This window comes from Myotis lucifugus, unplaced genomic scaffold, assembly GCF_000147115.1.
Source record: "Myotis lucifugus unplaced genomic scaffold, Myoluc2.0 scaffold_151, whole genome shotgun sequence".
In the NCBI taxonomy this organism is placed as follows: domain Eukaryota; kingdom Metazoa; phylum Chordata; class Mammalia; order Chiroptera; family Vespertilionidae; genus Myotis; species Myotis lucifugus.
The window spans coordinates 2,781,026-2,792,648 of record NW_005871199.1 but is presented as its reverse complement, the minus strand read 5'-3'; the positions used below and the strand labels follow the sequence as shown (position 1 = coordinate 2,792,648).

The 11,623-nt window shown below is 45.0% G+C and overlaps 1 protein-coding gene across 2 annotated transcripts; it reads right to left on the bottom strand.

The window, feature by feature from the left end:
- Positions 1-1,068: 1,068 nt before the first annotated feature.
- Positions 1,069-4,995, bottom strand: KPRP (keratinocyte proline rich protein). 2 transcript variants are annotated; one of them, XM_006095328.3, is made up of 2 exons: positions 4,949-4,995; positions 1,069-3,489 (listed from the first exon to the last, which is right to left on the bottom strand). In XM_006095328.3, exon 2 carries the CDS (start codon positions 3,459-3,461, stop codon positions 1,794-1,796), a length of 1,668 nt encoding a protein of 555 aa, XP_006095390.1. In that variant the 5' UTR covers positions 3,462-3,489; positions 4,949-4,995; the 3' UTR covers positions 1,069-1,793. The 2 variants fall into 2 exon arrangements, with proteins under 2 accessions (XP_006095390.1, XP_023615066.1); XM_023759298.1 differs by lacking the exon at positions 4,949-4,995 and adding an exon at positions 3,647-3,737.
- Between the last annotated feature and the right edge of the window lie 6,628 nt (positions 4,996-11,623).

The following is an 11,623-nucleotide window of genomic DNA, read 5'->3' as shown; positions in this document are numbered from 1 at the left end:
CGCGACCCACAGGTTGAGAACCGCTGCCCTAGGTGATGCTGATGCTGATGCTGCTGGTTCAGGTACCACACTTTGAGCACCAGTGTGCAAGGCTGCAAGCTATCAGAGCCAACAAGGGTTCTGTCTGTCCCTTTTACCAGTGCCTTCCTAGCAAGTAAGCAGTGACTATTCATCAATCAATCAATAAATGAATGGATTTCACAGGAAGAGCCTCAGTTTTTCTTTATATAACACAGGTAGTCTCTCGTGTCCTCCACCATTGATATTGCATTACTAGATCCCTGGGGCAAGGGAAAGACATACTCAGAGCCAGGCCCTGTATTTGTGGTGCCCGCTATGGTGCTGGAGCTGTGGGGCCCTCTGGGGTTGTGGCTCTTGAGGAGGAAGTCACTGGATCAGACCTTCAGGACCCAGACCAGAGCTGCCTCCCTTTCATCTTGGTGGCCTCAGGTACTCTCTCCCTCTGGGGAAGGGATCTCCTCGGGAACACTAGTTCCCCAGCCAGTACTTGTCATCTGAAGGGAGTGAAGGAAGCGACACCCCTGGTTCTCCTGCCCCTCCAAGCCCCACCTTCATGCTGCCAAGACCAACGTGCCTAATGGGATTTGGGAGCAATAGAGGAATGAAGAGTCAGCCTCAGATGCTCCCTTTTCTAGTATGTCCCCAAAACACAGCAGATAGTTTATTCTGAAATACAGAAGAGTGTATCCTGTGCAGAGTATCCCAGAGAGCCTAGAAGGGATCCCTTCTCTGTGCCTCTGACTCCATAGAGGTCACATGGCAGTGACTACAGCCCCAGAGTACAGCTGGGTGACCTGACCAATTCGGGCTTGAAGATCTTTACCCCTAGGCTAAGGAGCAAGAGCTATCTTCCTAGATTCCTCATTCCTTGTGTTTTTTCATCCATCCTTTCTCAGCAGGGGCCAGGGACACTGAGGGGGACACAGAAAACCCACAAAGCAGACCGCCTGGTCTAGTCTAAGGAAAGTTCAGCCATGGGTAACAATAAACCCAAGAAGAAAAACAACAAAGAAAAGAAAAATAAAAGTTTATCCCAGGGAGTCAGGATCCGAGTGTAGCATCACCTTTATTGTTACATGGTCTCCTCTGGTCCCAGGCTTGGGGTTGCCCATCAGGACAGATCATGGCTCAAGCTGCCAACCAACAAACCTTGATGAGCAGCCGCCTGCCCTGGGAGAAGCAAGGGACTTTAGGGATATTCTGACTCCACTCCAATGGGAGTTTACAATCTAGCTGGGCAGGTCAGACAGACAACAGACACACCTGAAAAATAAAATAGTTCAAGAGATGTTGCAAGGCACTTGCCAAATGGATGGTGTGGATGATGCAGTGCGTTCTAGGAAGTCAGCGCAGGCTTCTGAGAGTAGGAACAAAGCAGAAAAGGCTCCAAGGAAGAGGTCTTGAAAGATGGGTTGGGTTTCAGATACTGGGAGTAGCGGAGAAGTGGTCCAGGGGGAAATGGACAGAGGCTTGGAGGCAGGGATGGCTAAGGCATGTCCTGGGGAACACCCAAGATGTGCCCTGGTTGTGAGACTGGTCTGGCTGGAACAGAGGATGCTTATGGGAGAGGAGTGTGAGGTGAGGCTGCAGAGGTGTCTGAGACGCAGGTGTGGGTCCTGTGATGACATGCAAAGGACGTCGCCTCTGCAGCAGGGGGCCTCGGACTATCTTTGGAGCATTGCAAACAGGAGCACGGCAATGGTGACTGCTGGGAAAGGAGGAGCAGCGTTGTCAGGGCAGGAGGAGGCGGGGATGTTTCAGCCGCGCTTCCTTTAAAAGTAGGCGCTCTTTACTTCAGCATAGTTCCCGCCTTTCGCTCCAACAGAGGCACCTCCTTGGTCTCCATAACCGCCCAGACCCTGCGGCTCTGGGAACACATCACAAGGTCCATGGCTAGCATCACCCTCTCCGCACTGTGTATAAGCAGCTGGGCCGCAGCTGGGGGCCTCCATGTCTAGGCGGCCTGGGCGGGACTCATGACAGCCGAGGTCTCCGGAGCCCGGCATTGGATTTGGGCCTGAGCAGGGCCTGGGGCAGCGCTGAGGCTGCACACAGGGCTCTGGGCTTGAGCAGCGTGGCGGGAGGGGAATTGGCTCCCGACAAGGCTCTGGAAACTCACACCGCGTTGGGCCAGATCGTGGGGCTGGACGCGGGGCTGGTCTTGGTTCCGGACACAGGCAGGGCTCGGGAAAGCACTGGGGTGGAGAACACCAGCGGCGCTCCGGGCTCGCACACGGCGCTGGGCGTGATGGACGCGGCGCAGGACGTGGGCCCCGCGGCAGTGACGGCTCTGGACATTGGTCAAAACTCCGGGGCGGGCAGAAGCTTGGGAGTGGACGCGGCTCGGGACGTGGTCTCAGCTCCGGGCAGGAGGACCCCCAGGATGGTCGTGGAGCACAACTCTCAGAGCAGCGTCCTATGGGAGGGATCTGAACGGGACACCGCTGCGGGGGCACCTGCCTGGGGCAGGAGGGCGAGGAAATCTCTATGCGGCACCTGGGCCCACGTCTCTGGGAGCAGCTGGAAGTGGGACGCTGAGCACCGCCGCTGTGATAGATGGGCTCAGAGCGGCGGGGTGGGGTGCAGTAGTTGTAGGAGCCCGAATCACATCTTGATGGCACGCAGCTGCTGTAGTAGGGCTCGGAACGCCGTGGAGGGGAGCAGCTGCGGTAGGAAGGCCGCATCTGGCAGGGTGGCGAGTAGCTCTGGTAAGAAGGCCGCATCTGGCGGGGTGGGGAGCAGCTGCGGTAGGAAGGCCGCATCATCTGGCGTGGAGGGAGGCATCTGCTGGTGCTCCTAGCGCGACGCTGCATGGGGAAGCCCCCATAAGAGCCCTGGCTCTGGCATGGGGGTACATAAGTGCGACATGAAGCCCGGGACTGACGCTGGGGGGCGCAGCTGCCGAAGGAGCCCTGATATTGGCACTGGGTGGAGAATCTTCCTTGAGTCTGGCATGCTGAGGGGTACGCTACATACCTCTGGACAGGCTGGGGAGCTGGGTAGGGTACATAGGTTTGGACGGGACATTCCACGTAGCGAGTTTCTGTATAACAAGCTGGAGCACATTCTACAAAGCAGGTCTGAACAGGGCATGGGGCTCCATACTGCACGTAGCAAACCTCAGGCTGGCATGCAGCCTGGCTGATCACCTGCGTGGTCTGGGACTGGCCTGGAGCCTGACCCTTCACGCTGGCGGTCTGAGACTGGCCGGAAGCCTGGCTGTTCACCTGAATGGTCTGGGACTGGCAGGGAGCTTGGCCCTTCACCTGGGAAACTTGAACTGGGCATGGTGCAGGGCACTCCATGATTTGCATCCCACAAGGGCCTTGAACTACCACCTGGCCCTGGGGAGACGGGTACGGGGAGGGGAAGAAGGAGGAACCCTTCACACAGCACTGGGGGAGCGGCAGGCAACACGGAATCTGTTGCTGGTCACACATGGTTCCGGTGCAGACGTGTGAGCAGGACCTGAGGGGTAGAAAGACCAGCTTTAAGAGGGTGAGATTTGGGGAGGAGGGCCCAAGACCAAGGGAAGACACCCTGCTTCCTCCCTGGCCTTTCTTCCCCAACCCTCGACCTTCGTTCCAGAATACTTGCTGAGTTGTCTGGACCCAAAATTACTCACTGTTGCCCAAGAAAGCTGCCTTGGATCTGCTGAAAGACCTGACGGAGGACAGCTTCAAGGGCACAGCTTCAAGGGCACAGCCAGGGTTGCAGGTGTCTGGCCTCTTTCACTGGAGGCTGGGCATACCAGTGTCCACCACAGGAGGGCGCTAACAACAGGAAGTTTCCCATCACCTCCTGGTTTCCTAAGTGGTGGGAGGGAGCTCTACAGAAGTGGAGGCCACCCATGCTCCCAGGCTGTCGTCCAAAGTGGGGACTCCCCAACCAGAGGAGCTTAAACTACTCAGACACATGTACTGTCCACACATGAAAAAAAAATGTGTATGTAAGAACAAGCACTCAGGCACCATCTGTGCTCAAAGTATCCACTGGAGAGTAAAGAATTCAGTTAGTGATTGGGCAGCTCAATCCCAACATAAAATGTTTGTTTCTCTATAGTCAATTCTTCTTAGGTGAACTTGTTTAAACTGGCCCTCATGGGCATCGGTAAAAGACGTACATACAAAACACCAGCCTCGGAAAGGCTCAGGACCAACATGACAACTTGCCCAGCCAGGTTGCTGTCCTTACTCACCTGCCAGCTTCAGAAAGGGCCACTCTGCAGCCCCTCTGAGAGGCAGGGTGGAGTTACTTAACAGGGGGTAACCCACAAAGTGCCAGGTTCCTAATTAAGAGACTGACATTCACCCACGCTTAAAGCCCACGCAGCAGGAGCATCACAAATGTGAGGTGGGGGACACAGGCATACCACCCAACACCATACCCAGAGGGCAGTCCCCCCCACCCTCCCCAAGTCCAGCTGTTCAGGTACAGGCAGCCCAGTGACCAGCATAGCAGGGAGGCTGGTTTGATAGCTCACCCAACAAAACACTTCTCAATAAGCTCCTGAAATACTGAAAATACTTTCCGTGAAGGGCAAAGCCTTCCGTTCTCCATGTATAGAGAATATCTAAACACACGTGCCCTTGGGGAAGGTAACCCTTCTACACCCAACTCTGCTCACGGGGTGCAATTACTAATGCACCTTTTCTAGGGAGAGAGGTCCTGAAGAGAAAAAATGGTACCTGAGGATGAGACCAGGGTTATTGAAGGCAAATACGCTTACTTCAGTGCCCTATTTCTTCACACAGACTCCACAGATACCCTTCTTTTGTCCCCTGAAAGTCCACCGGAGTGTTCTCCTCCGGCTGATAGACCAGTCCTCCTTTGCTCCCAGCTTCCCCCCTCACTATGTCTCACCCTATGAATCTGAACACCCCAGCATGAGCTTCACCCAACCCCAGGACCCTGCCCCTAGACTTACCTTCTTCAAGGCAAGCAGTCATTCAGACTGAGGCATCTGGACAGAAGGCTGTCTTTATATAAAGGGTTCCGGGTCTGGCTTAGACCATGAGACAATTGGTTGGCATCTGCCTGGCTCATCACCCAGGTTGGCATTCCAGTAGCCAGTCCCCTCCCTGTGTGCCTGTCCTTGCAGTCACCTCCAGGGTGTGGGAGTGTCTCACCTCAGTGATGAAGCCTCTGGACTACAGAGGAGCAGATTCTTGTTCTCTTCCCCCTTTCTCACCCTGTCTGTTTCTCCCTCGCCCTTAGAAGAGCTGGTGGTGGGGATGAAGAGGGTTGACAAAGGGACCTGTTCTCCTGAATGATGACTCCAGGCTCCTACCTTCTTCCTTGTCTGACACTCTCACCAAATGGATATCAAAGAAAAGCTCCCTAACCGGAAGCAGCTAACATCACCACAAAGGTACAGAATGAAGAGAACGTTGGGTTTGAGATGAATCTGACATCCCAGGTTGGCTACTTACAGTTGTGTGCCCTTTGTAACTGACTTAAGTTTGACTCAATTATCTGCAAAATGGAGATATTAACTCTTCTTTGCTGAGCTATTGTGAGGATTAAGGCAACTATTTTATGCAAAAGCATCCAATCAATAATGATATTCACAATATCCAACATCCACTCAGAGTAACTGGGGACCACGCAGCAGACATAGCTGGACTGATGGCTGCCTGTGGTATCCCAGTCCTGGGCTGAACCACCTGATGCCATCACAGAAGGTGCACAGCTAATGCTATGGAGTCGTCCTTCAAGAGAGCAGTGCAGTGCAGGACAGAAATAATACACTGACATCTTGTGAGCCAGATGCAGCCAAGATGCATATCTTCTTATCTTTCGCCTAAATCATTTTTGCTCACATAGTGTTTTAAGTAACCATGGATATTTACAAACCGAGAGTTTTGTTTTGTTTTTTAAGATTACCGACATCTAGTTTTCTCTCAAAATTAAAAGATCAGGCATAGGTGGGCCCACCTAACTTCAACCTAATTAACATTTGCCCCTCTTAGGTAGGTCATATACTTTGATATTCTGTAATTCTCCATCTTTTTTATTACTGTATCCACAATGCAATGCAAAGGGCAAACTTCCTTTTATTATTTTACCTGATTCTTATTTTTCTTTGGTGAAATTAAAAGGGAAGTGACATAATCCTTCCACCTGGATAACTTCATTTTTTTTTTTTATGTAACTATTTAGCCCCTATCAGCATTTAAAATTCTAGCCAAAAAAAAAATTAAAAAAAAAATTAAAAAAAAAATTCTAGCCAAGCTTGTGAGCAGGGACTTTAGATTTATAGAGGTTTGGGGTTGAATCTGAGCTCTAGTACTTGCTAATGGGGTGAAAGCTACTTAACCTTCATGAGCTTAGATTACTTACTTATAAGACAGAAAGAAGAATAATAAGGAGGATGAAAAGAAGGAAGGAAAGAAGAGAAGTAAAGAAAGAAGAATTAGAAAAGTCACAGGATTATTGTGTGAATTAAATGAAATAACTAGTCTAAAATTTTAGTTTTTAATTAGCCATTTAGCACTCTGGACTTTAGTTTCCTCTTGGAAAGATGGGAGTGAAAATGCTTCACCAAGTTCTCATGAAGATAGAATCAGATAATGGGTATGAAAGTGTTTCCGGACCTAGAGTGCACATGCCAACTATAGCTATGAAATCCCTTCCATGAGGAAGTGACTTTAGAGTCCAAGTTCTGGATCTTATCACTCATTACAAAGAGGTGTCCAGATGACATTTCAAACTTGAGTAGTGTCAGAGACTTTCAAAATGACAGAGCAACAAGGAATTACCTGGTCCCATTCTGTCATTCTCAAGATGAGGATAAGCCCAGAGAGGGAGAGTAACCTATGCGGAGACCTAAAGCTAATGACTGCCTTGGAGTGACCATATCTCAGGTAGCTCTAGTCCCAAACAAGGACTCTTTCCACTACTACAGAGAAGTTATTTCTCTGATCACATCATTTGCCAAGGTGCTACAAACTTCGATAGCTCTGGGACTTGATCCTGGCTAATCATAAAAGCAGTGAAATAAGAAAGTTGAGAACATAGACAAGATGGCCCAACCAGAATGTGAATTACTGAATCCTAATAGCTGTTTCTCTCCCACTCATCTCTTGATAGAATATGCACTTCTTGAAGGAGGAATCTCTATCTTATTCATCTTGGTATCTCCAGACTCCTGACTTAATATGAATCTGTTGATTGATGGATAGATAGATAGATAGATGAGTGGAAAGATGGTAGAAATTGGGCTTGGTTCACACATCTTAAACCACTGGACAATGAGTTATTATTGTTCAATCCAAAGACCAAAGACCACTACAACTCTTGTTACTTCTTGCTTCTTACAAAGATAAGTGGGACAAGGATGGGGAGAGGTAAATTCTGCAGTTGACAATGAGGCCAGGTAATAGAATTTTCAACCATATAATTTTAGAGCCCAGTCACCAAGCAAAAAAATAAAACATCTAACCCCTGACATTCTTCCTTCTTTGATATGAAAGGTCCTAGAATTAGAAAATTGTCATTGGTTAAAAATGGAATTAGTACTGAGATTGTCTAAAGGTGGGGGTAGATATAGCGCATTCCTTTGTTCTCCAGGGAGGTTTAAAACTCTTAGAAAAGGCATTCTTTATTTGGAGATGTCTTAAAACTAAATTGTCTCTTTGGATAAAACTTTAGTATGGCCTTCTAATCTCTGAGCCTACTATATGTTTTATCACTGTCCCTGCTTTATCTCAAGTTTTCATAATCCCCTAAATGGACTGGTGCAATAGTCTCCTCACAGTTTTCTCTGCCCCTTGTCTTTCCTTCTTCCATGTAACTTTTAAAATAGCCTCAAGGCTGATCTTAAAAAAATGACCCCAATCTTCAACACCCCACACAACACCAAAAAAATATATATCAAATAAAGCCATACATGGTGGCTTTCATTCTCTATATATATCTTGATGTTCACTATGGCAGACCTTTGCAAATGTTATTTCCTCTTTCTGGAACGTGCTTTCATCTTTCCTTTATGTATAGAACTATTGCTCATCATTTGAAACAACTCCAATGTCATTTCTTTTGTAATGTTTCTTGACTCCCCAAAGCCATGACTCAATATTTTATGTTCTGGCAGCACTTTAGACACACCCATCATCAGAGCTATCACGTGTTCTCTGATTATTTACATTCTTGTCTTCCACACAACCTATGAGTCCCTCCAGGAAAAGAAGTCTGTATCCCAGAAACAGGCACTGTATCCAGTGCATAGTTTTCATTTCACCTTGTTGATTAAGTGATTTAATTCCATGCATGCAAACATACACACACTCATGCATATTCATGCATACATATAAGTCTAACATATGTATATATTTACACTGCATTTTATAAATTGATTGGTTTCATTATCTACTGAAATATAATAAATAGATATATGATAATATAAAGGCCAGATTAAAAGTCACAATAAGTAGCAAAAGACATAGAGGATTATAGATAAATAGACAGATAGATAAATAGATAGATAGATAGATAGATAGATGATAGATAAAAAATAGGTGTTATGGTTATCTCCAGAGAGAGGTTATTACTTTTAGGGAGAAATATAAAGGCTATTTAGATAGAGGGGGCTGTTAGAAATAGGAGTGTAGGGTGAAATATAAATGGCTAGAAATATAATGCTATAAACCTAGGAATATGTGATAATGTGGTGATTTACAAATATGATATAAAGATATCAAGAGAGCTAAATATATAGTTATCTAAAAAATTATAAAATACATATAATTATAATAAAATATAGAGCAAAAGATAAATATTAAGTTATAGATTTTTTTAAAATACATAATGTAAATGGTACAAATTGGGGGTGGGATGGGTTGTGGGAAAGACACATAGAGGTGCAGGGGTAGCAATGCATGTGGACACATGAAAAAAAAAAGGTGGAGGCAACTTGAAAGCACACATAAATCTAGAGATGACTCATTGAGCCCTGATATCTCATTGTCACTTGGCTAAGAATTTGACATAGGTTAACTCTCTTAGTCTTTACAATAGTCCTGTGGGGGTACATATTATTATCATTATGTTATAACTGAAAAAACAAAAGTTCAAAAAGGAAGTAAGTTTGTTGTAGGTCACAAGCTTAGAAATGGCAGAACCAGCATTCACAGCCAGGGTATCTAGAAGAAGAGGCCTTGGGGAGTAAATATAAAATGAGATAGTTCCTTGAGTCACGGATACACAGAGGTGCACTCTACGTTTCAATCATACTCTGAGATCTTTTCAGGGGTTATGAGCCTTTGGGGCCCTGGCTTGCTGAGTCTTAAAAGAATGTACTGGTGTCTTAGTGATGCCTTGATCCCGAGAGCTAGGACATGAACATTTACCCTCTGTTTGCAAAGATGCATGTTTTCAATAGATGCAATACGACTCTTCTTCCTTTGGATCATTTCACAATCTGCTTTTCAGTTTAGTCCCCCTCATATCACTATAATAGCTGGAGGTACTAAAACTTGTCCCTGAAATGGAGGTGATATTTGTTATCTGAGGTTTTTTTAATCTTTCCATATAAATTCTTTTATATACATATATATTCTTTTACTGATTTTAGAGGGGGGGGGAAGGGAGAGGGATAGAGAGATAGAAACATCGATAAGAGGGAAACATCATCGATCGGCTGCCTCCTGCATGCCCCCAACAGAGCATCAAGCCAGCAACCTGGGCATGTGCCCTGACCGGGAATTGAACCAGTGGCCTCTTGGTTCCTGGCTCAATGCTCAACCACTGAGCTACACCAGCTGGGCAAAATTCTTAGTATCTTATGACCTCCACCCTCAAACATTGAAGTAGTCAGGGTTTTTTTCTTGGCACAGAGTACCATTTTGTGTTTTTCCCTAAGCCCAATTTCAATAGACCTGATGTGTATTTAAACCACAGAGTACCTATGTGTCAACTAGGGTAAAGGTAATGGCATGAAATAGTATCACAGATTGTCACCATGTGGCTGTTTAAAAATGAAGAAACAAGGACACCTAAAGGCTGTGTCAGGGAGAACAAAGAAATGTTAATACTAAACATATCACACAATGGCACAAAATAGAGCTATATATCTATTTAATTGTTTTAGACATTTTGCAAATTTGATAATGTTGCCTCAGTTAAATAGAAGTATATGTATGTTTCATTGCTAGGATAAAAACTAGGCTAGGCAAGTGGTACTCAGTTGTACAGAGAATTTGGGGTTTCTGAAAGGCTTCCTGACTATCTCGCAACACTCGTAACATCAAGCAATAATATTTTAAGTCAGCACTAAATCAACTACTTTTTAAATCATAGTAAACTCTCAGTCATCACAGTGGCAAATGGAAAGTCCTGCTTAATCGGATCCTCAGCCTCATCGAATGTGACCAATATAGCATCACTGGGTTATCAATATCCATAATCGAGAGCACAGTAAAGGGGACTCATTGGCAAAGATACATCAAACACTAATCTTTGGTTGCTGAGAGGCCTTCAGCTACATCTTAGCTCCTCACAATTGCTCCCCAAGTAGTCTGGTGTTTCATTTCACTGCCTTTTCTCAGAATTCTTTCCTCTGCTCAGAACACTCTCTCCTGTCCCTCTCTCCCCACCCACCTCTATTCCCATGGATGCCAAACATCTACTAATATTTCCCATATTAATAGTGAGCTAACTCTGACATTTAGCTCAAACACCATTGTCTCCATCAGTCTTACCTGGCTCTAATCACACCACTGTCCTAGGTAAAATGAGTCACTTTTGGGTCCCCAAAAGTCTTCTTTTATAGGACCTACAAATGCTGCACTTCCTTGCTGATGTGTCTGGTTTCTTCACTAAATGACGAGCATCTTGGTGGCAGAAGACTGTGCCTAGCAAAAAGCCAGAGTCCTAGAAAGTGCATGTTAAATGTTTATTGAATGCATTACGTAAATCAAAATAGCAATAAGCCCTAAGGGCCCATTTAAAAACTTGGTTGTCTGATATGATACAAGGAAAGACTTCAGTGGACATAAGTTGCCCCCCCCTAAAAAAGATAAGATTCATTTGTTAAATTCAAAGTAAAGATATAGGTTAAACTTTTATGTTTGAATTATTTGTTTGTTATGGATTTCAAAGATATATGACTTTACAGTTTAGAGATTTTAATATATCTCATTAAATATATATTTTTCCTAAATTTAATCTTGAGGTTTACTTATTAGTATAACATTAATTTACTTATTACAAATCTCTTTTATTAACATAAAGAAGATTAAGAGTTGTGTGGCCTCCATTAAAATCATTTAAATTCTCTGGGTCTCAGTTGGACTAGATAAATTCTGAACTTATAGTATTTCTGTTTCTAATGTTAGATTCAAGTTATAGAAATAGAGATAGAATTAGAAAAAGAGAGAGAAAGAGATAAAAATATAGACTGAGGCAGAACAATGAAATAAATAGATAAATAGATATAAAGCTATGACAATAGACAGTGTCAGCATTAGATATGTATATAGAAAAATGAGAGGAGAAATTTGTACAATAAGATTATATACATTGGTCATAAAATATGGGTGAAATTAAGATAAGAATATATGATTCGTCATACCACACACAAAAATTAATTCAAAATGGATCA